At 35.2% G+C, this 25886-nt stretch overlaps 1 protein-coding gene across 5 annotated transcripts in view; it reads left to right on the forward strand.

Moving 5' to 3' along the window:
• Positions 1 to 198: 198 nt before the first annotated feature.
• fcho2 (FCH and mu domain containing endocytic adaptor 2) overlaps positions 199 to 25886 on the forward strand; it is a 47558-nt gene continuing 21870 nt past the window's right edge. For 3 of the 5 annotated variants that reach the window (XM_058775290.1, XM_058775293.1, XM_058775291.1), the window contains exons 1-9: positions 199 to 427; positions 8404 to 8495; positions 10588 to 10662; positions 12232 to 12373; positions 14267 to 14419; positions 14617 to 14721; positions 15837 to 15935; positions 20451 to 20547; positions 25608 to 25652. In XM_058775290.1, coding sequence (XP_058631273.1) covers positions 395 to 427; positions 8404 to 8495; positions 10588 to 10662; positions 12232 to 12373; positions 14267 to 14419; positions 14617 to 14721; positions 15837 to 15935; positions 20451 to 20547; positions 25608 to 25652 — 841 coding nt within the window. In that variant the 5' untranslated portion in view covers positions 199 to 394. The remainder of the gene's footprint in view (positions 428 to 8403; positions 8496 to 10587; positions 10663 to 12231; positions 12374 to 14266; positions 14420 to 14616; positions 14722 to 15836; positions 15936 to 20450; positions 20548 to 25607; positions 25653 to 25886) is intronic. The other 2 variants (XM_058775294.1, XM_058775295.1) reach the window with 1 other exon arrangement.

Genomic DNA, 25886 nt, shown 5'->3' on the forward strand with positions numbered 1-25886 from the left:
AAAATTTCTTAAATAATATATCAGCTGAGTATTTTGTTTGTAGAAAAAAAAAATTGTTTTAATTTATTTTTTTATCAACTGAGCTATTAAGGTGGGACATGAAAATTAGTCGATTGCATCATGGGAATTGTGGCAATTCCTGAACCCGCCACTGGCGTCACTGTTTCTTCATAATAATTACCTCCATGAAATACTGAACAAGTGGAGGAGGTGAAAAGCAAGAGAGGAGGTGGAGTCGTGTTCAGAGGGAGGAAAACCCAGTAGAAGAGCAGGGGAAAAAAAGAGAAAAACTACCAGACACAACAATATCGGGGGGAGGACGGTGGATTAACTGTGCCAACTGAGGCAATTCAAATTAAGAGAAGCGTCGCTGTGAAGAAGGGAGGACAGCAAGATGATAACGCCCTATTTCCTGGAAAATTTCTGGGTAGGTTGCTTATGCTTTGCTCTTTTTTGGTTATGCGGGTTAAAGACAACTCCGCTTTACTCGTCTGTCATTCTTTTAAATTGGTACGATACGCTCGATTTCTGGGGCTATTCTTCATATTTCGATTCACGCCGGCCGTTGTTGGGATAATACCGGTAAAACATGGTCGAGGCAAGCACGAGAGCCTGCTGGCCTGTTGCCCCCCTCACTTTTCTCGGAGAATGCCGTCCAGCTAGACCGGGGATTGGGCCTCATTACATCCATCTGACACGGACAGCCAACTACGTTCCACCTCCGTTCAATCTGATTGGCTGTCGATCAACGTCTTGGAATGTTAACGATCCTATTCTGCAACAACATTGGATGTTACGGCTGTCAATCACAACGCTATCCTGCTCTAGTTCTTCCGTAATGAAGTTAGACCGGAGGCCAGAATATCTAATAAAGTTGTTTATATGATTGTATGATGATTCATGTGTGAGCCATGTAATAATTACCCCCTTCTCTTCCATAGTATGCTGATCTTTTTCATTTGAATTACTTTGTTTATGGTTAGTAGGGTACTGTCGTGACTTTACTATATAGGTTTTATATATACTTTGAGTGCTTAAGCTGTTCACAGTGTGATTTCATATTCGTGTTTGTCGTTTTATTTTCATTTGTTACCTCAAAACATACATCCTTACTAGGCATAGTTGCTTCTTAAAGAGACCCATGACCCAAAAATTCTGTCAGCACATATTCATCCTCATATCATTACAAACCTGTGTGACTTCATTTTAATACAAGGCAAGAAAAAAAAAAAAAGTGATGTTAAAGGTATAGTCAGCCAAAAATGAGCATTCTGTCATAATATACTCATTCTCGTGTCATTCCAAACCTTTTATGATTTTTCATCTGCTTTGGCACATAAAGTGTCCATACAGTGGAAGTCACTGGACACAAAAATGTTTTGGTTACCAGCATTCTTCAAAGAGTGAGTAAAATGAGTGTGAGTAAATGTTAATGAAATTTTCATTTTTAAGTGCATTATCACTTTAAGTAGATTGAAGGCGTTTGCTTTCAGGTGTGTTCATGCACAGTCTGTCTTTATTATCGCTTACATTCCAGACAGGATTCAAGTCATTCTTCAAATAATGACTATTTCCTCATTGTACAACAAATGTTATTGAGGATTTTTGCAGTCATTAATGTTAATTCATCATTACCTAAGTGACAGAACAGATAAAGCCTGACACAGTCTTAAAGCATCCCAGAAGATTCCTCTGTTGTCATGTGCAGTATATGACCATAGTTTAACCATTAAACAGCATCTGACTGGCAGAAATGTTGAGCAGAACCGGGTGAGAAAGTGTGCAGTTGGAAGCCATGACTGTCAAAACAGGAGATGGGGGGAGATGAAGAGAGATGAGGGATTGCGGCGCTGTAGAGTCTTGTTCTCAATCAGGTCTTTGTGTTGAGGGCTCAGTGAAACAGGGACGCCTATGATCAGCTGTGTGCTTGTAATGCAAGGCACAGACATACACACATATACCCCACACACAGAGAGCCACACTTCTTCAAGGAAGCTGTCAAGCTCAAGAAATGAATGCAGGGAAGGTCAGACTGTCAAAGTTGTCTTGATATTTATCTGCCATGACATCATCATCTCTTGAAATCAATCTTCTCTGCCCTCCAGTGCCTGACAGTAAGCAGGTGTGACAGCTTACCCTAAACCTCCCACAACAAAGGGGTGTTTGAAGGAAACCTCTTAGTCTCGTTTCCTGCAGTCAAACACATCTAACCACAGGTTTCCTCTCTTGCCACCGTGTGAATTTTCTATAGAGCTTTTGACCTTTGCTGATATTTCACATTCTCCTCTGTTGGTTTCGTTGGTGGATGTTCAGACTTGTTACAGTCAGAAGACACCTACTTACGGAAATGTATATCTGGTTGAGTCATACTGCAGATGTTCCATTTTAGTTTCTAGGTATCTATCTTGATGAGAGTTCTTTATGTTTTTAAATGTGTGTGTGGTTATGTTAATCATTTGTGTAAAATGTCAAATATGTAAAATTGATCATATTCACATGAATGTCATTTTCCGATTACATTTACATTTATTCATTTAGCAGACACCTTTAACCAAAGCCACTTGCAAATGAGGAACGCCTTAAGCAATTTGTCATACAGTCAACAGTATTCATGGTATGCAATGACATGCTTGCTTGTAACAGATTATCAAAAAAAAAAAAAAAAAAAACTGTTGTACTCAAATGGATGCAGTCAATTGTGGAAGAATCGGGTGTAAGCTGACTAATGATTGGATAAATCTGGCATATGTCCCTAAGGATGAAACGATACCATTTTTTCAGAACCGATTCCGATCCGATCCCATACCAGCAGTTTTTTTTTTTATTTATTTATTTTTTTTATCAATGCAGAATTTCTATACTTCTCTGTGTTGACCTGATCGTCACTCTTTTGTGTGTTAAACACAATCTACTATATATAGACAACTTCATTTTAATGAAAAATAACAAATGGAAATATACATAATCATAATCGGTGACAAAAATACTAGGCTATTATAAACAAGGATAGTGGATAATTCAGCAGCAAAAGATACTCTAGAAAAATCACGGGTGCACAATAATTTTATAAAACCTAGTGAAACATTTTCATTTACAAATAAAAGTGAATAAGTGTACGACTAAATCTTTGTATTGTCGTAAAATACATTCATGAAAAAAAAACAAGTTAATACATTTATACATAAATATATTATCAAATTAAAAGACATTTCTTTTAAATGTATAGCACAGTAATGAAGGCAGCAACATATGATAGATAGGACAGAACACGGAAGACTATTAATAATCTTTCATTACGCAGAAAAGTATTATACTGTTCACGGTGTGTGTGTGTGTGTGTGTGTGTGTGTGTGTACTTAGAATGGGTTAAATGCAGAGCACTAATTCCGAGTATGGGTTAACTTACCATACTTGGCCACATGTCACGTCACTTTCATTCACTTTCATTTTCATTTCATTTCATATACGAAAGGCTCCGAGCGGCACAAAGCGCTTATGCGCATCCCGTGCGCAGAAAGATGCGCTTGAAACAACACGGAGTCACAGCGCGCAGGCTGCGCAGCCCTCCGAGTCCGCATAGAAAAGTTCAAGTACAAAGGGAAGAGATATTGATACGTAGTGTATTATTTTTGGGTAGCCAGGAAAGTTTTCTTAACGTAAATAGAACATTCCCTTTAGGTTCCTGGAACGTTCCCCTAACCTAAAGGAAATGTTCTATTTACGTTCCCAGAACGTTCTCCTAATCCAGAGGTCTTCAACCCTGGGGACCCACTATCCTGAAGAGTTTAGCTACAACCCTAATCAACCACACCTGAAGCAGCCAATCAAGCTCCTCAAGACTGCTTGAAAATTGCAGGCAGGTGTGCTGAAGCAGGTTGGAAATAAACTTTCCAGGATAGTGGGTCGCCAGGAGCAGGGTTGAAGACCTCTGTCCTAACCTCTTTACTCCAATACCACTGCTGTCAGTAATCATCCAGCACTCCCGTCCCGAGTAGAGTATAAGCGGCATGGAAGACACACAGATATGGACCTCAATAATCAGTACTACAAACCTTGTTTCAAACTATTGTTCAATCATTAAAGATAATCAGAGCGCATTTAACCATCATAAGGAGCATTGAATGAGATTGAATTATCTGTTAATATAAGATTTCTTTATTGCTACTACCATGTACCATAGGCCTAATAATAAGAAGAATGTTACAGGCCTACATTAATTGGAAATGCTAAATCCTCTTAATATTGCCAATTTTTGATGCTTATTTCTGGCTATCATCGACACATGATACCATGCAAATCAGCACGGGGAGGTTATCACCTTATTTAATATACTCCCTTTTTAACAAATATTGTGTCACTGGACGTCTTTGTCTCACCATATTTAATATACTCCCTTTTTAACAAATATTGTGTCACTGGACGTCTTTGTCTTTCAGTGCATTTGAATGTGGTGCATTTCTATTGATCTACAATGCTGTGTCTGTAGGACAGATGTCCTGAGCACGGAGGCAGATCACCCTGCTTAAACAGGGGGGAGCTCAGAAGGTCACGTGAGGGACTCAGAGCTGGGGTGAAAGGGATTCAGCTGAACTTTGACACTGTTGATATCTAGATGTTTTGCTCTGCTCATTGTTGATCTACCATACACATGTTTACTCTCAGAATGTTTTCAGTAACTGATGTACAGTAAGTGATTGTAAATGAATTCACTGAAGTTATGCTTGCTCTGCATTTAGGTTATGGACAGCTATTTACTGATTTGATTATCTGAGTAATCGTCCATGTACAAGGTAATTTGTAACAATTGTGCATTGGATTTATGCTTTGGAAAATTGCATTTTATTTGATATTTATGATCTGAGACTGATAATTGTTATATTGTTATATTGTAAGTATTTGTGAAAGAAGATCTTTATTGTATTATATTTTTAACGAATTATTTGAGCCTTTAAAGAAACTGTCTCTCTGTTAGGAAGATGATTTTATTTGACACTGTGAGAGAAGTTGTTTTATTTCCTAGTCTTCATCACTCAAGATGCATGTAATGCATACTAATGTAATCACAATTCAGATCTCTGTGCTCTGTTGAACTGATTCAAATGAGAAGCGAGACTCTGTCAGCTATGCCAAATTTAGCATGCTTTGTAATGTTTATTAAACCTTCATGGGTTAGGTTCAGCAGATGGCTGTGCACTAAACCATGCATTAAACCAGGCAGTTAACTTTCCCAGACTGTGTTGTTATCTCACTTACATGGACACATTTGCAAAAGCGAATACATTTAAAACCCCACAATTTTTTAAAAACTATATACATATAATATATGTATATGTATAATTACTATATACATATAATATATGTATAATTTATTTTTTTTATTTAATTTATTTTTTATTATTATTATTTAAACAACAACATATTTTGCTAATATAATATAATACATCTTTGGTTTCTCTGCAGTATCACACAAACTTTACAATGTGTAATATCAGAGAAAACTAATATAATGCATAAATAAGAAGGAAACATCCTTAACCACAACATGAACAAGATATAAATATAAGTTATGCAGTGGCCTGATGGGACCGCTACCAAAGGAATTTCTTTGGTTGGCATGATAGATTTATATGGAAATACAAAAAGGGTCCCAGATATAGCAAATTCGGAAAACTTGTTATGAAATTCTCCAGGTGAATGTGCTGCTAGATTGAAGTAAAGGAATGAGCAGAAGACCATGCGAGAGTAGATTTATGAAGGTGGAATATTTTTTAAATGTAACAAAATTTCCATGTAGGCATTCTTGATTTGAGCTTCCAAGAAAGGAGAAGTGTGTGTGTATGTGTACCTACTTTACCATATTTTTACATTAGGAGAGCTAAATCTGACAAAACCTCTTTTGGGGGTGTCCTCATTTGTAAATATTGTGTTTAAGAAAAGAAAAGAAACAAAACTCTTTTTAAAATTCTGAAAATGCAGAAAGTTTTCTGTTACGGTTAAGTTTAGGGTGTGGGTTATGTTATTGTATACATAACTAGCTATATATGAAAACAGAAGTCAATAGAATGTCCTCATTTCGTTAGCTAAGTAAACTGTGCGTGTGTGTGGGGAGGGGGTTGCAGTCAGGGTCTTTGCACATAGTCTCTGTATTGGGAACCTCACCCAGTTTGTGAGTCCAGCTGCATGAACAAGCACATACACACACGTTCAACTTGAACACACACATGTCTTTTCTTGTGTGTTTTGGCTTTAAATATGAATTCTGCTTGGTTTGACCTGAGCCAAATTGTGGTTTAAACCCCCTCACAGAAACACAAACATACAGGAAGGCATAACGCACAACATCAGAGTCAGTGAACATTTTCCTACGCTCAAATTAGCAACTTCAAACTGCATGCTTTGTTCCTCAACTGCTGTTTGTCTGGTTTATCGTACTTCTCTGAACTTCTCTTTTGCTAACGTCATGGGTTTATAACAGGTCACAGATATTTGACATAGTTTTGGCAATGTCATTGTGGGTTATTTGTTTTTCAGAGAGTATATGTGAGAATTGTTTGTACTGGAATATGACATTTTCTGTGACTTTGAAGCACTTTATGATTGGTTGTCTATTGCTAAACATCTCGCTGTAGCATCTTGGCACGTCACAGAACAAACTGGTATTTTGGTGTGCTGGTATTCAATGAGCAGACGCCCAAAGCATTTTCCTGAGTTTGTTGTTGTTGTTTTTCTATTGTATTTTTTTAATATCACTGCATTCCTCAGTCACTTCTGTAGCGCTTGGCTTTCCTGTGGCTGTTCTTTCAACACACATACACACAGTCTACAATCTCACACAGATCTCAGTTGTCTTTGCACTACAGGAAACACACTGCGTGATATTTGCTGTGTCCACAAAAGCTGATGTGGAAGTTACACAGTATAAACATGAGAGCAGAGCTTCATCCTTCCTTTTATTGGTTCATGTTCATGTATTTTTATTCAGCACAGATACATTACATTGTTCAAAAGTGTCAGTAAAGACTTGTTACATTTAGATTTCTATTTTAAATAGATGCTATTCTTTTGAACTTTAGAATTAATCAAAGAACCCTGAAAAGAAAATGTATTTCAATTTCATCAAACTCTTAAGCAGCACAACCATTTTCAGTGTTGATGATAGTAATAAATATCAGCATATTAGAGTGATTTATGAAAATTCATCTTTGCCTTCACAGGAATAAATTACATTTTACATTTTATTATTATTTTAAACAAATAAATACAGTTTTAGTGAGTGTAAGAGACTTCTTTTAAAAACATTTTAAAAAATCTCACACTTTTGAATGCTAGTGCATGACTACAATGATTATGGATAGATGTTTTTTTTTTTCTTCTTCTTCTTCTTGTGCTTCTCTTTGAATCACTAGTTGAACTCTTGTGGTGTGCCAGATTTCTGTATTTTGACAGTTGGCTTTTGAGAAATGAAAAAAAAAAGAAAAGAAAAAAAGGCTTACAATTTAGCTTGTTTCAGTTTGGTTCATTAATCTGATGTATTAACTGTAAATTATTTGCTTGGGTAAAAAGCCTTGGAGAATATATAATTGATTATATCTGTTGTTCTACGCTGGCATGGATGACAGCTGTATTTATAGTCAGTCAGAGCAGATGTGCTGAGCAAACACCGCCTTATTATTATTAATATTAATATGAAATGACCGACATGCACTTTAAATTTCAGTCACATTTTGCCACCCAAAAAATGACATAGAAGGACCAAGCATTTGTAAATATTTAAATATTTTAACAAAATATGATTTAAAACTATTTGTATCCATTAGTCGTCAGCCAAAATTTGTTGACCGTAAAAAAAAAAAAACTTGTGGAGGAAGAGGTAACACCCTTGGCACACCATAGTACATGTGTGTGTTTGTGTTGCTTTTACGTAAGTGCTCTCTCTTCTAATGCATGTACATAAAGCAGATGTCTATATGCATGGCTGCCATTAAAATATACGTGTTTCTGTCATTCTAAAATTAGAGGAGGTATTCGGATCTTTTCAGATCTGAATTATGCATTAGTTTAGCGCTTGCATTTTTAAAATGCTGATATCGGACACTCGTAGCATTGCAGCCATGGTTACTATGAAACCCTTTACACAGTTCAGACCAAGCTTACAGCTTACGGGAAAAGATACGAAAGTATGTCGCGGATGAACATGGTGGACCAGTCTGCTTTAAGGAGTCAGCTAGATGCCATTCAGACCATGACAGCAATGATCGTTGAGAAACCAAAAGTGGTAAACAAGTTCAATCCTTGAAATGTCATTCTTAACTTTGCTCCTTGCTGTTTCCCTTTTTTAGAGAAAACACGTAGTGATGTGGCTCAAATGTAGCTTTTAATTCATTTGTATGCTTTCTTTGGCAGGGCGATAAAAATAATGGATTTGATGTACTGTACCACAACATGAAACATGGCCAGATATCCAGCAAGGAGCTATCAGACTTCATCAGAGAAAGGTAAAACTGTGTGTGTGTGTGTGTGTGTGTGTACCTGTTTTTCTTTTCAGGTGGGGACTTAAACCTGAATACACACAGACTCATGGGGACTCGTGTCATGGTGGGGACCTAAATTGAGGTCCCCACGGGTAAACAAGCTAATAAATCACACAGAATGAAGTTTTTGAAAATCTAAAAATGCAGAAAGTTTCCTGTAAGGGGTAGGTTTAGGTGTAGGGCAATAGAATATACAGTCTGTACAGTAGAAAAAGCATTACGCCTATGGAGAGTCCCCACAAGGATAGCAAACCAGACGTGTGTGTGTGTGTGTGTGTGTGTGTGTGTGTGTGCTTAGTTGTTCTTCTTCTTGTTTTTAAGGGGATGAAGGGAGTTACCTCAGATTGTACACTGTATTCATGACAGCCTGTCATAACGCAGACAGTCATCCTTCCTAAAGATTGTATGTTAGCAGTGTTGATTGTGTTAACTAAAACTTAAATCTGTTCAAAAGCATTATTATTTATTGAAATAAAGCTATAAATAAAATATAAATATTACTTAAACTTAAAAAAAAAAAATCAAACAGTTTGGTTTGCTGTTATAAAATAAGTTTAAGTACTACTAAAACTGTTACTAATACCAAAACTGACATAAAAATAAATTACAGATGAATAGAAGTATCAAAAATGATTTAAAAAAAAAACTAATAAAAATGACGAACCACACAACAAAATTAGTAAAATTTAAAAACTTTAAAAACTGGAAATATGAAATAATTCAGTGATAATAAAATAAAACTGTATATAAGTGAAGTATTATGAAATCTGTTCTACTAGTGAATCTTTACAAGAAAATCTTTTTGTAGACTAAACAGCAGACTCCACATCAAACCTGATCTTAATCTCATCACCTGCAAAATGTCAGTAAAAATTTGAGATCTTCTTGTTACAAAAACATGCACAGTTCTGTCAGATCATTCACCTGTGCAAGCGTTGAAGCTCTGCTCACACAACCAAGACATCTGTCAAGGGAGTACAGCTATTCCAGAGGAAACTATTTTAAAACTTTTCTCTTAAAACCTTCCAAATGTTTTTCAGCAGGAATGCTGCAAGTCCTCCATAAGCCTCACCATCCGTCACACATTTCACCTGTTTTAACGGTCAATGCTGTGTTAAACGAATGGAAAGAATTCACACTCTGAAAGATTTAAAATGTGCAGACGTTTTAAACCATCTCATGAGCTCTGTGACTGACAGAGGAATTTTGCGGATTCATAATACCATTGGAAATGCTATTTGTGTCATTTGAACAAGTTCTTAGTCTTGATTTATGTTCTTTTGGCTATTGTATTGTGAGATTTTTTTTTCAGAGGACGTTGAGTGGTTTGACCACAAATGGAGCGTGCCTGTCTCCCCCTTCTGGACACGGTGTGATGTTGTCTCTGTCAGGGTGAAACAGCGCTCAGGCTAATTTGCTATTGTAGATCTTTCTCTTTTTACAGAAAAAGAAGACCATAGCAATAGATTTTCAAATGACTCTAGGCAAGTGACTGTAAGGATACACTACCAATCAAATTTTTGTACACCCTTTTTGTTTTTACTGTTTTTCACATTTTAGAATAATAATTAAATCAACTGAACTATGAAATGACACAAGTAACAATTTTGGGGATTACATAGTGACCAATACACCGCGGGCTTCGCTCAGATATCTCAAACTTTTAACTGCTTTTTCTTCTGCTTGTTGTAAAAATGTAAAAATCTTTTTAGTTTTGTAAAATGAATGTGGAGGCACAATTGCTAAACTGTTTTCAAGCAAAGGCCTTTGTTTGCCTATATGTAGATGTATCAGTGTCATTTGCGCAACTTGCATGGAGCAACACTTATATTTTCATTTAAATAATTTTTTTAAATACATTTTTTCTCCATTTTTTTTTTTTTTTTTTTTAATGATTGTTACTGTTGTTTGTAAGTATGTGTAAATGTTTGTGAGAGTAAAATCAAAATGTTGTATAAAGGATTTTTTATTCTAAATAATAATCAGCATTAGATGGCCTGTCAGTTTTTGGGTTTGATTGATTACTCACATATAGTTTTCTCCCCTTTTGTCACAGAGCCACCATAGAGGAGGCGTATTCAAGATCAATGACCAAACTGGCCAAGACTGCCAGCAACTGCTCTCAGCTAGGGTAAGACTGTATGTAGGGCCCTATGAAATCTGTTTTATTTTTTCCCAAATTATATTTTTCTCTGTTTTATTGGTTAAATTAAATTTTATTAATCAAAAAGCAAGTCTAATTAATTGAAATCATGAAACATACCCAGTTTAACAGCAGTTTATTAAAAGATTAACCAATTTTTTTTTTTTAAAGGCCCTATGGCCCTATTCAAGACCTTTCTCTAATTCAGTTTTATTTTTTACCAAATTCTGTGTTTTCCATTAATTTTCTGGATTCCATTTTAATGGTTTAATTAAATTGTAATAATCAAAAGTATCTCTAATTAATTGATTTTTTTTATTATTATTATTATTTTAATATTTTTTTATTTATATTTTTCTTAAATAAATAAATATCTTAAATTCTGGTAAATAATTTGTTTCTGGTAAATATTCCTTAGAAATAATGTTTTAATATTTTTATTAGTAGTAGAAGTATTGTCATTACATTAAGTAATATATTTCTGTCACAGTTTCTTCAAGTTAAACCAAACTTTTATTTTGACGGGTTGCTGTGAAGACCTTTGTGTTTCTATGCGAATATGATATAACAATAGTTTTTCTCACAATAAACGGTAACTGTCAGATTCTCAGAGTAGTTCTAGCGACTATATTCATGTGCTCATCACGTGCACTTCATTATGTGCATAGTAAATGAAACCGTGCGTCTGCGCCATTCGTTCACACAGAGACACGCAGAACATGCAGGATTTATATTTAAATAGTATTTGGCGGCTTAATATTCACAGACACTAGTTCTTTTCGTGTTTTGATTTAAGTGTACTGACCTGCTTTTGTTTTATTCATCCGTGTACATGTATGTGTGCATGTGCACGTGTGAGTCTAAGGGTTCACAAGCCCAGTGGGTTCATTATGAACATCATTTCAATAATGTACTTATAATGAGCTGGAAAACCCACATCATTTCAATGTCTCTCAGGCTTTATCCATGAAGCCTAAGCTCATTACATGCAAGGAAACAAAATTAATACCCACAGCTGTTCACTTACCTGCCTGGAACATTTTTGAATCTTTATTCTATATAAACTTTATTCTGGCAAACTTGCTGTACTTTCCTTTCTAATGCAAGACATATTGCCAGTCAGGCAAAACTTCATAAGCTACTTCAAAAAGATCTGCAGGAAGAAAGCAATTAACTCATTGTTATTGCTATTATGGTGCCATTATGCTGAAATAGCCAAGGTTTGTACAATAACTATTTGCAAAATATGCAAGATGCAGTTGTGTGAAATGAAAGCTGGTGTTTTACTGGCCTGCGGTGCTTTATTCCACAGAATGCGAATTTCGCACCCCCCTCACTTATCATATTGTCAGTACAGACATTATAGTGTCATTAAACCTTGCACAGAGCTGTTCCATTAAAAACAGCAGGACCAGAGGATAAATCTGATATTGAGAGAATAAACACACCTTGGTGTTAAATCACAAATCATGTTTAACACATTTTCCGTTTTATTTGTACAATGTGTGTGGAGTATTATGCCTACGGAACAAAATGAAACGGCCATTTGTTCCACAGGACGTTTGCACCGGTGTGGGATGTGTTTAAACAGTCCACCGAAAAACTGGCAGCGTGTCACATGGAGCTGGTTCGCAAACTTCAAGAGCTCATCAAGGAAGTCCAGAAATATGTGGAGGAACAAGCCAAAAATCATAAGAAGGTATGGGAGCTGCCGTCATCTTTGGTGTTTGATTAATATCCATGTAAGTTTGCTCATAACATACCGCCTAGCGAAGCATGAACCCAATTTCTCAGCTAAATGAGTCTGCGGTACACATGTCATTCCATAAAAAACATCAGAAGTCTGGTATGTAATCACTGTAAGATGAAAACCTATATCCATCTTTCAAAAACAGAGCGAGGAGTATCATATGAAATGGAGATATAATTACATATTAATAATAATGGTCCTGTACAGTATCTCCCACTGTTAACTTCACATCTCTGAACTGTTCATGGATATGGTCCTTGTCCTCACATTAAAACTTCTAAAAATGAATCTTGTAGCAAGAATAATAATAGTAATAATTTGTTAATTTGTCTGTTTGCTATCTCAAAAGAAGGTTATCTTGAGTTTTTTTGTTATGTTTTGTGAGAAAACAAAACAAAAATTAGTAATGGTGTTAGTAGTAATCTCTAGATAATATTATTCTTTATTAAATCTGAAATATTGTTGCTTATTTAGAAATGTATTTTATTCAACCATATGTATAGAGAGAAACATATATTTATTTGAGGTAGTTTTGATATATTTTTATAATTAATATTTGTAATTAAATAATTAATAATTCTAATAAGATCCCAGGCTTACTTTTCAGTTTGTTAGTTTCAGTTTGAAAAGCAAAAAAGTCAAGTCTTTGGAGTGAACATGGTTTTTGTGCATGTGCAGAGAAACAGTGTTTGATATCTTGCAGTTAATTTGAAAGGCATCAAGGAACATCAGCCAGGTGCTGTGACTAAACAGAAAACAAATTTGAATGTGCTTCTCTGTGTGTCAGGTGGTGAGGGGTCTTATCTTCTCAGTATTTTTTTCTTAATACATATTTGCACATATTAAATATTTGTGCAATTTGCACAAACAGAAACCTAATGGCTTTTTCCAATCATGGCCTGATTTCTTCAGTATGTTTCATACTTCATATTTCATTCAGCATCTGTTGGTACTTTGTTAAATCAATTTTGAAATATCTGCAAATGTAATTTGACATTTTGAGCTGTCTGCTGGTCCATTTCTAATTCGGTTCCGAGTGATAGTTTATTTAAATTATGTAGACTTTCTCAAATATACAAGTTTATCATCATTGTAAATTTGAATGGTTAATTTACTGTAAATCATTACCAGTCAAAATGTTGGGATCATTAACATTTTTAATCAAAAAATGCAATAGAAACACTAATACTGTGAAATATTATTTCAATATAAAATAACCTTTTAATATATTTAAAAATATAATTCATTTCTGTGATTCAAAGCTGAATTTTCATCATTACTCCAGTCTTCAGCAAGGACAAATTAAACTGATCAAAAGTGACAATAAAGACATATAATGTTACAAAAGATTTCTATTAATTTCTAAATGATACTATTTTGAACTTTCTATTCATCAGAGAATCCTGAAAAATCAAGTGCATCACTGTTTTCACAAAAGTATGAAGCAGAAAACATGTATTCAATACTGATAATAATAAGGACCATTATAATTATTGATCATAACAGAGCAGCATATCTGTATATTAGAATGATGTCTGAATGGTCATGTAACACTAAAGACAGGAGTAATGATTCTGAAAATTACATTTGATCAAAGCAATTAAATTACATTTTAAAATACTGTATATTTACGTAGAAAACAGCTATTTTAAATTGAAATAATATTACTATTACTGCAGCTTTGGGGATCAGAAGAGACTGGTTTCAAAAACATTTGACCGGTTATGGCAGTTAAAAAATATAAATATATATAAAATTAAGAAAATTGAGACAATTAGGACTGCGGAAATTACATATTTTAAAGATAATACTAAAGCTCTTTCTGGTTTCTCTGGCATGTAGACAAAGGAGGAGGTGGCGTCCACACTGGAGGCTGTGCAGAACATCCAGAGTGTGTCACAGGCCTTACAGAAGAGCAAAGAGAACTACATCAACAAGACACTAGAGCAAGAACGCATGCGTAAAGAGGGGGCCACACAGAGAGACCTGGACAAGGTACACACACAGACTTAGACATACATGAATTGTTTGAAAGTTGAAAGTTTGTAGGATTAACCCATGTAGGAATCTCCCTTCATCCACTGAGTCAAGCTGTGCTAGATGTTAGAGACAATTCAGCAGATACAAAGGAAAGGCCAAAACACATTCTCTAAGGTGTCTAAATATGTGAAGTTTTCTCTGTTTGTTTGCAGGCTGGACTGAAGGTCAAGAAAGCCACAGAGACCTATAAGTCATATGTGGAGAAATATGCCAATGCAAAGACAGAATTTGAGCAAAGAATGACAGAAACCGCACAGGTGAAGAAACCGACTGTGTGAAGTGTGCATGAGTGTGTTTGTTGAAATCGCTAATTGTCTCTGCAGGGTGTGTGTGTGTGTGTGTGAAGCATGTTTGTATATTGTTGAGAGCTTTTATACAGCTTGATATGGATTAGCAATATTAATATCAGACCCACTAAATTAATATAAGACACATTAAATATAATAATTATTTCTATATTATATATAAAATATATACACAACCCATGGGTTGGATACACTCTTTTAAATTGGTAACACACACATGTATATATAAGCATGAATTAAATCTTAAAATTATATATATATATATATATATATATATATATATATATATATATATATATAATCTTTTTTTTTTTTTTTTCATTTTAAAATGCATTATTTTGTGGTACATTATCTTTGTTTTTTTTTTTATCTCATCACACTGAAGACTGTAAGCTCACAACTTAATATGTAATTTCTAAATATAATGTCTTTTGCCTTTGGTGTTTTAAATTCAGTAGCTTTGTGCAGGAAACACTCTTACCCATCCCGCACATTTATTTTTCAGTCCCAAATCATAGCCACGGAGTCTTCAAACATACAAAGCTTAAGCTTTTTATTGATGTTTCTTTACATGATCCACACACGCATGCACAAACACATTTTTCCCTGTGGTCACACATGCTCTGACTTATACTGTCATTATCTTGTTTCCGCTCATTTCCTCATTTTTTTTCTCCTCTTCCACTTAAATCTTCTAAAACCCTACTGTCAGTCTGAGAGGAGCATAAACAGCAAATCAGGCATGCAGCCATCCTTGACACACACACACACACACACATCCCACATACACACATGCATATTTATTTTCACTGTGTTTGTGCATGTTAAGCACTTTTTAGCTTGTCAGACCACCCAAATAGGCTAATCATAGAGTTGTGCCAACAATATAAGAGACACACACACAGGATTGTTGTGGAAAAAGATTCTGTCTGATTAAGTATCATTACCAACATCTGCTTTCAGCTTCACTTTTCGAGAAACTAAAACTAGTATTATCCATATTTAAACTGCTTTTGTACCATTTCAAAAAGATAAGTCAATTAAAGGTTGTGTGTTTGTGTCTACAGAAATTCCAGGGCATTGAAGAGGAACATGTACTGCGTATGCAGGAGATTATCCATTCATACTGTCAGTCTGTTGAAGAGACACATATACAGATAGGAGAGGTAAGCAAAGAAATACACACACAGATGAGTCAATGACTCTTCAATTTATTCACACAAATGTAGTAATAATAAAAGTGTGTGTGTGTGTATATATATAAGTCCTTATCCAGTAATCTCAAAACAACTGAAATAGTAAAATTCAGTGCTGAAAAGGTCTGGCAACACTGAATTACGTCTGTGAGATCTGGCTGTTGTATCATTGTTTAGCTGAAGGGGCGCCAGAGACCCTTAGATGTGCAGAAGTCAAATAAATAGAAATGAACTTCATAGCATAAGGCTGTCTAATTAGTCCTTCCTTATCAATCCACAAACCAGTTGCCGCTAATTCAGAGTGATTTATAACATATGCAAACCCTTTTATTCACATTACCGTGAAGGCAACTGAATGTGCATTTCTACACACCCAGAGCAAAACTGTCTCTGTTTGGCATTTTACTGGTTATTGACCACAGAACTGTTGCATGCTCTGGTTTGGGCTTCCTCCTAACCACACACACTCTTGTGTTCAGCTTTGAGCCTGTGGAGAAATAAGATTTGAGTATTTCTGTGGTTATTATGTTTATACTGTTTCTGTTGCATGCAAATGAGTTGAATCTACTTTCAAGTGCAGCATTTGCTCATGCAACAGTTAGTGTCACTGTTCGTCTATACATGACATTAGTTTTGGTATCTTGATGTAACAATGGGATCTAGAACTGAGCCAGATTCTTTAATGATGTTGTACATAAACCTTTAAAGAAAAACAAGCTATGGGACAGTTAAGTGATGGTATATGCATTTGTGTAGTTAATGGTCAGTGTTTTCCAGATCATAAAAAAAGTGTTTACTTGCCAAATCCCCAGTAAAGTACTACACAACCCTTGGACCCACTACCCACTCCCATGAAGCACCGTCACTACACTCTTAAGTTACTTACATATTTGTATACTGAATATCTGAATATTTTGCAGTAAATTAAGTTATACAGTTAAAACATTATAACATTTTTAATAATTGTTTTATACATGGAATTGTGTGTATGTGTACACACACACACACACACACATATATTTATTTATTTATTTATTTATTTATTTATGCCATGGTCTGTCTGAATACTGGATTCTGATTGGCTGGCAGGTGTTGATTAAATTCATTGAACTGCACAGGTAGTTCCAGGCACTGATCTTCTCTATTATAGATCAGTGGTTCCAGGTCAGTTTAATCACGTTCTATATTAACAAAGTCTCTTTAAGACTAGATAAAAAAGTTTGTGAACAAACTTTGAAGTTGGCTTAAGAAAGTCTGACCTATTAAATGTAGTTTTAATAGCTTGCAGTTTGAAGGTGTTCATTTGAAGAAGTCTGAAGTTTAAATAAACAAGATAGATAGGAATATTAAATAGATAGACATATAGATAGATAGGAATTTTAAATAGATAGATAGATAGATAGATAGATAGGAATATTAGATAGATAGATAAATAGTTAGATAGATAGAGTCAGATTATAGATAGATAGATAGATAGATAGATAGAGTCAGATGGTGTTGCTAGGGTACTTGGGGTGGTTGCTAAGGTGTTGCTATGCAGTTGCTAGGGTACCCGGAGTGGTTGCTAAGGTGTTGCTATGCGGTTGCTAGGGTACCCGGGGTGGTTGCTAAGCGGTTGCTAGGGTAGGGTGTTGCTACGCGTTTGCTTGGCTACCCAGGGTGGTTGCTAAGGTGTTGCTACGCGGTTGCTAGGGTAATTGGGGAGGTATTCTATAGTCTTTGATATTAATGCGCTTCCTATAAACATTGGTAACCATAGTAACATACAGTTACAGTTGAACAGTAATACAGCCGAAAATAACCGTCATTTTTATCGTTCCGGTCAAATATTGCAGCACAAATATTGTTAACATCTTTAATATATGAATGCTGGGAAATGACCATGGCATAAACGGGATAATCAACGGCTAGCTGTGCATTAAACGTTTGAATGCACTCCGCTGTGCGTCGGGTGGTTCTTCACCTCCACGTCGTGCATTCAAATCGCTTAATGCACAGCTAGCCATTGATTATCCCTTATATATATATATATATATATATATATATATATATATATATGCACACACATATATACATATACATTTTTGGTAACACTTTACAATAAGGTGTCATTTGTTAAAATGAACAAACAATGAACAATGCATTTATTGCACTATTTATTAATCTAATGTTACTTAATGAAAATACAGTTGTTCATTGTTTATTCATGTTAGTTCACAGTGCATTAACTAATGTTAACAAACACAACTTGTGATTTTAATAATGCATTAGTAAATGCTGAAATTAACATTAACTAATATTAATAAATGCTGTAGAAGTATTGTTCATTCTTAGTTCATGTTTACTAATGTTGTTAACTAATGAACCTTATTGTAAAGTGTTACCAATTTTTTTTTTCTTTCAGTTACGTAGTTTAGCCTAGGATTATTTTTTTTAAGTGATTCATTTCAGAGCACTATTTTAGTATTATTAAAATACTATTGTAGATTTTATTCATATTTTGAATGCTTTCATTTTTTTTTTATATTCTCCATTATTTTAGTTTTAAAGTTTTATTTATTTATTTATTTATTTTTAAATGTCTGTTGTTTTGTTTAGTTTTTTTCTGTTTTTTTTTTAGAGAATTTTATTTTTTCAGTTTTCGTTTAATTTCAGTCAACATTTACATTTACTTTAAATAATTATTTATTTATTTATTTTTTATGGTTTTAGTTGTAAACTGTTATAACCCTGTTTCAGAGCTGGTTGGTTTGGTTCGGTTCATGGGTTCAAAAAATTTTATTGAAGATTTTTACACAGCTTTACATGCTGTCAGTCAGCTCCTCTGGTCCACAAACAGGCAAAAAGGACATGGATACTGAATCAAACTGACAAATGCTTTTATGAAGTGCTGTGTGAAAACACATCAGTTATGAAAGCTAAGCATTGCGTCAGCAGTGGAGATGTGTGGAAGACATATTGAATTTGTCACCATCCCTTGAGGCCTATAAAAACAAAGACAGTCAAAGCGATCACCTTGGGAAATAATGTCACTAGTCACATCCTCATTGCGTGCCCTAGCTCTCAACCCTGTCCTTTTCCAAAACCTCAGTCTTGCTTGCATGGGATACAGCTCTAGTTCTGGTAATATGGTGAAGCACTGAGAGTGAAGGCAGTGATCATAACACATTACGTAGCACTGACGACCATATGACCAGATTTGAATTCAGTGTCACTTTTGATCCTGAATTAATGCATTCCTACGGTGTAAAATCATTCATTTCTTCTGAATCTTCTGAAACTTTTGAATGGTAGTGTATTTGGGTATAAGTATTTTTTTCACACACGCAGAATAGGAGCACAGCAGTTGATGACGTAGGAGTGTGTGTCACAGAGATGTTCTCATTTAAAATCTTTTGAGCTTGCATGTATGATGTGCAACATAAATATCTCATTATTTAGCATTCTCTTCATGTTATGACCATACTATCAAATGACATAAAGTCTGCTCAGAAGAGTGAGCAGTCTGTGACCTATTTTGCCTGGTCAAATGTTGCCAATTCTGAACAAAGTCTTGGTACAGTTGTACAGTCAATGTCACTTAGCCTTTCCTGGCTTTTTAAGAGCTTACTGGGTCCCTTTGGTACAATTGGATAAGGAAAATTCAAACATACAGTCTGTTGTAGAAACCCCTTTAATCTTCCTACTGATGTCAGTCTTTGTATTGTTGAAACAAAAAAAATATGTGGTCACTATAAGGTTTGATTTGTTAACTTAGTTTAATGTAAATCCTAACATGAAATACAAAATGAACAATACTTTGACAGCATTGATTAATCACAGTTAATGTTAATTTTACATGTATTAGTACATTTAAGTTTATTTATCATAAATGTATCATAAAATTTATGAATAAACATGTTACTTTTTAACATGTTAATTTGAAGTAAACCAAATGTGTCACATGGTACTTTAAAGGGTAACATAACATAAACCTAGGTAACACTTTATTTCGATAGTCCACTTTAGACATTCTACTAACAGTAAGTAACTTTGCGACTACATGTCAACTAGCAGTCATTAGAGTATTAGTAGACTGCCTGCACTTTATTTTGATGGGTCCACAACATACAACATACTGACTATGAGAAACTTTGCAAGTGTATGTCGACTTATTCTACTAACCCTAAACCTACCCTACTAAGAGTTAGTAGACATGTAGTTGCATATTAATGAGAATTAGTTGACATGTAGTTACAAAGTTACTTATAGTTAGTAGAAGTGGACTATCGAAATAAAGTGTAACCTAAACCTAATCTAAAATATGTTTTTATGGAACCAAAAAAGACATCTAATGCTTTTCATGCTTTTATACGCATTATATGTCTACTGCATTAACATACAGATGTACTTTTATTATATACTCTCTGCTATGCTGTCGCAGTGAATGTACTGAATGAGTGCATGTAATGTTTTTTTTTTTTTGTATGTTTTATTATGTTTAAGGTCCAAGAAGAATTTGTGAAAAACATGGAGAACACTTCTGTTGAGAGCCTCATACAGAAACTGGCAGAAAGCAAAGGAACAGGCAAAGAGAGACCAGGTAACACAGCCAAATCTCTCACACACGGCATTAACCTCTGGCACCGAAATACTTTGCACTTGATATTATTAACAAGACTGGTCATGAGTTCATAACCAACTGACTTAATGATGAAAATAAGCATTAGTCTGCACTGTAAACACACAAATGGAGTATGTTTGACTTGACTGCTGTAGCACAGTGGAGTTTACACTGGAGGATTTGTGGAGCTCTGACCCTTACAGGGGTTTTCAGCCCTGGTCTCAGCAAGCACTGGCTGTCACATGCTAACGCTAGCGTCACATGCTAAGTGGAATGTCAAGCTTGCCCACCTTTACATAAGATTAAGCCACTAGAAATTGATAGAGCTTGACATGGCTACACTTCCCCCTGTGCTCTTGCTATTTTTCCTCACTTATTCCTCCGTGATCTTTCGTTTAACCTCCTGCTTCTCCCTCCTTTCACAGGGTGGTGTTTTTTTTCACATTTTACATAGAGAATATAATTTAGCTTGAAGCTAAAGGAGTGTGGGGCACAATTAAACCAGTTTAGCCAGCAATTATATTAACAATATAAATGTTGTACACTAGACACTGGATTTTGCCTTTTTCTTGGCTTGAAAGCTGTATGGCATCCTAGAATATTTTACCTCTCTTAGTGAAGTTTCAAAACATTTGACACTTTGACATCAGCTCAGCCAATGGCGTGAGTTTGAGGTGGGACTATCTTTGTTTTGTTTTGTTCTGAAAACAATCATTTTTTTCTTGTTTGGTGACGCTAATGGAAAACACACTTAAGCTAAAATATAGCTTTCTCACAACTCTCTATTATGTTATATTATATTATCAATAACAAAAAATGATTACATAGTTACTTATAATACAACACTGTTAATATAATTAATGCACATTAGCATTTAATTTTTTTTTATTTAAAAGAACTGTTTTCAGTTTTTCAATTTAATATATTTTATGTCATTTATTAATGTATGTCATTTATTGAATATTTATTCTTAATTTATTTGCTGAATGCCTTAGTGTCACACAATCATTCAGAAATCTTTCTAATATGCTGATTTGGTGCACAAGAAACATGTCTTATCAATGTTAATAGTTGTTCTGCTTAATATTTTTAATAATAAAATAATAATAAAAAAGTTTAAAAACTTTCTAACTGTCATTTTTTTTACTTAATTTGATCAGTTAATTTGTTTTTGCCGAATAAAATGTATTAATTTAATTTTAAAAAGAAACTAACCCAAAACATCCAAATGTTTCTTATGCACTGTATGTATATAATATTCCATACACAGGTAGCCCAGTTAAACTATGTATCCACAGGGGTCTAGACTGGAGGTTCAGGCTTTTGGTTGCCCTTCATTTGTTTTGACAGCAGAATTAATTGAGACTAAAAACTGTTTTGGTCAACAAAACATTCCTTCCCCCATATCAAGCTGTTCATTAGGGATTGCGCCGCTGTCAGAGCAATAACCTGTGTGGCACGCTGATGAAATCAGAGCAGCCCTAACCAGTATAGAGAGAGAGAGGTTGAACAAACTTTGTACCACGGAAATAATCCCGAAGTGACACGCTGGGCTGTAGGGAGGTTGCAAGAGCAGTTCAGCGATATCCAGCTGGGCTGTGAACTGGCCGCCGGCCAGACACGCAAACTCTCCTTGCTGCGCCATCCAAGAGCCCGTGCTCAGCATATGCAATTTAAAAAAAAAACATCCTCAGTTAATGCATGACTGCATGCGCCTTTTCATATACAAACACGCATGTGTACGAGCATTCACAAAAGCATATATTTACCTAGCTATCTAAATAAACCTTAGACGTTGTTGTTGTTGTTGTTGTTGTTTTTTTAATAAATCTAACTATAATTACTAAAGACCAGCCATAATAGAAACTCAGCTGACTGATTTTAATTTTTTTTTAATAAAACAGACTTTTTGAATTATTTTTCTTTTCGATGACAATCGAAAGAATGCTTTTGTTTTTGACTTAGCTAACTTCTGTGGACATTTTTCAGCAATGTTTCCTCAAAGTATTGCTATAAACCCACATACACATAAATACACACATGTTCATGTAAACAAAGCAGTCTGTCTGCTTACACGAGTTTAAACAAAACCTAATACCCTTTTCCAGGTTTAGATGGCATTGTTGTGTCTGATGTTTGGATTTGGGTGCATAAATATTGTTAGATGGAGCCTGGAAGTGTTGTCATTAGCACGTCCCTCACCTGACATCACCTAATTAGATGAAACTTTTTTCTTTTCTTTTTTTGGTCCAGCAGCTGCATGGAAATCTTGGCGATTATCTCAATTGTCCAGTTTTATAAAACCTGTTTAGACAAACTTGCTGATTTGTTGTAATGAATATGAAATGTTTCAGATTTGTGCATCTTTCTAATTTGGCTATTATTTGGAGATAAGCTTGATGAAAATTTTAGCTAAATCTGACTTCAGAAGGGTTTTGTTTTGGTTTTTTTTTTTTTTTGTTGTTGTTTTGTTTCATTTTCTTTTGCAGTTTTGATTTTGTTTTGTTTAATTTGTTTTTTTTCTAAAAAAAAATTAAAAAGGTTTTCTGAAGGTTACAGTTTGTTTATAAATACACAGAATTGACCGTTCGCAAAGAGCTTGATTGACAGGCGATCTGACCAATCAGAACGCGGATATTATGTGCCACCGCTTGTATCCGCCTTTTTGCCCCACAACTACGGCCTGTCTCCATAGAAATGCATGTTAAAACTGGGTAAAAAACATCGACTGAATTGAAACTTTTTCAATATAACTAAATATAAAAATGTGCGGAGGGTTAAACTGTGCTGTTGTTGGCTGCCATGGTAACGGCAATAAGCTAAGGACATATTCCTTTAAAGTACTTGATGTCCGGTGTTGTGCCCAATTTTGACCCCCGCCGGATTATTACCCCCCTAGTATTGGTAGGGTTAGGGTTAGGTGTGGGAGAGGGGTTAGGATTAGGCTATCAGGTAGCGATTTCAACGAGAGGGGGTAATAATTTGGCAGGGGTCCAAAATGGGCACAACAACGGCAGCAAACTTCCTTGATTATTACGCCGGAATGGGAGTATAGTTTTTAATCATAAAGGCCTAGAAAATAGCAACTTTTCATTTTCCGCCAGTCTTAGTACACGATAGAACTACAGAAGAGTCTAGTTTTAAATAGGAAAAATAAGGAAACTCGTTGGTCATTTTTGAACGCGATGCTACTGGTCTACCGTTAATCGGATTCAATGATCTATGCTAAACTATGCTAAATGTGCTATCGCTAGACCCGGAGATCGGCTGAATAGATTCCAAAACGGTAAAACTCAATTTATTAACTCTGGGAGAGTTGGAGAATGAGCCTATTTCCAAAAAAAGGAAAAGAAAGTGGAGTGTTCCTTTAAATAATAAAATAATATGTAATATAATTTAATTTATAATACATGTGCTCTTATCATTCTGTGGACAAAATCCCACGAACTTCGCCCCGATCGGGAGTTGTATATGCACATGTGCGCTCCTCTGTTTTCAATGCAGCTAAAGTCGCTTCATGTCATCGTCCCACTCCTTAAACTATTACTGGTCCACCGGTTCAAGTGTTTGAACTGAGGCAATACAGTGATCTGTCACGAGGTCACGACAAGTTGAAGAGCCACAAAACGTTTTTTTTTTTTCTTCTTTAAAAATGACTCAATTTAAAAGCTGAGGGTCCTGAGACCTTGCTTCATATCAGAAGTAACGTTAACCTGCTCTGTCTTAGCTGTCGGTGTTTTGTCAGTTTCCTCTTTGCTTTGCGATGTATTTGTCACTTCGTGAGAGTGTGAGAGCAGCATTGTTTGTCGGTCATGGCAACAGTAACGGTAAGGTTTTGCGAACGGTCAGTTATTACAAAACAGCAAAAACAATAAATGTCTGTGCTATGTCCCTAATAAGACCGTGTGTAGTTTTTGAACAGTGCACATGAGGTCCGCTCGCAGCCGCTGTTCTCCGGGGAAACTCTATTGAACTGCACGAGTTAAATATCACACGCTTTTGTTTTTTCAGGTCAAGGCATTTTCTGTGCAATGAAAATAGCGCCCCGGGCTCTCTTGCTGAAGTCTGGTGGTAGTAAAATGCTGTCTTTCGTTTTCTTGGACAAGCATTAGCTTTTACGCGCATTAACACAAAAGAAAACATGCTCTAAAGGGCTCTTAGAGCACTGAGGGGCATCTCTCCTCTCTTTACGGCCAGTCACGAAAGCACAGAATTAATATTTATATGCTGCTCAGGGTATTTATTGAGAATCTATAGCCAAACCAACTGAGGTTAGTAAGATTAAAATTAGATTTCATTTTGAATCCCGTTATTCTGCGTTTTAACTTAAGTCTGAAATAAAAACTTGGCTTACATGTTGTTAGGTCATGACTGCAAAACCCTAAGAAGCGAAATACAGTGAAAATGGCAGAGTTTGTTTGCTTAAATCCCTTCACCCGTGTGTCAGTGTGGAAATGGGTCATGTTGAAAGTGTAAAAGCTTGGAGGTAAATATGCTAAATTGATGAGCAAGAAATGAAGCGTGCAGTTTGTTGTCTTTTGCAGCCAGTTTGTGTCATTTCACTGTTATATTAATTCATATATTCAGTGGAGACTGGTTTACAGCATTTGAGTGTTATCAATGCTACACGTCATTGTATTGGATTTGTGTGTTTATTTGATTTCTGAGGTTAAAATCAGAAGTGCTTCCAGGCAGTTGTGTGTGTGTGTGTGTGTGTGTGTGTGTGTGTGTGTGTCGTATGTTGGCTGTGAACTAAACGCTCTGGTTTAAAGGGGAAGTCAGATCGTGCTGATTGTCACCAGACCCACTGATGACTCTGTAAATTTGCTTGCCAAAAAATCTGACCTACGTATGTGTGTGTGTGTGTGTGTGTGTGTCACTGTTTTTGTGGATTTATGTGCATGATTCTATAAAACGCTGTAAAAACAACAAAAAACATTTATATTAAATATTACACCATATCATAATTCTTGATTTCAAGATACTGTAACATGACATCCCTTCAATCATTTGTATTTGTTTGTCTGTTGTCATTACAGGGCCCATTGAATTTGAGGAATGTAATGTCTCAATCGCCACAGAAGGTCTGCATTAATTTTTTCTCTCCGTTCCCATTTTCGTTTTTTTTTTTTTTTTTTTAAATAGGAAAAATATAGAATATATAAGTTCTCTTTAATATCTCTGCTTATCTATTTATAACAGTTCACTTAGAATTTTAGTTCTGTAGCCTTTGTGTTCTTTTAAAAAGCATAATATCTATTTTAGGATCTGTTTCTGATGCAACCGTATTTGTCTAGATTTATAATAATCATTGCTAT

Source organism: Onychostoma macrolepis, chromosome 05 (genome assembly GCF_012432095.1).
Source record: "Onychostoma macrolepis isolate SWU-2019 chromosome 05, ASM1243209v1, whole genome shotgun sequence".
Classification (NCBI taxonomy): domain Eukaryota; kingdom Metazoa; phylum Chordata; class Actinopteri; order Cypriniformes; family Cyprinidae; genus Onychostoma; species Onychostoma macrolepis.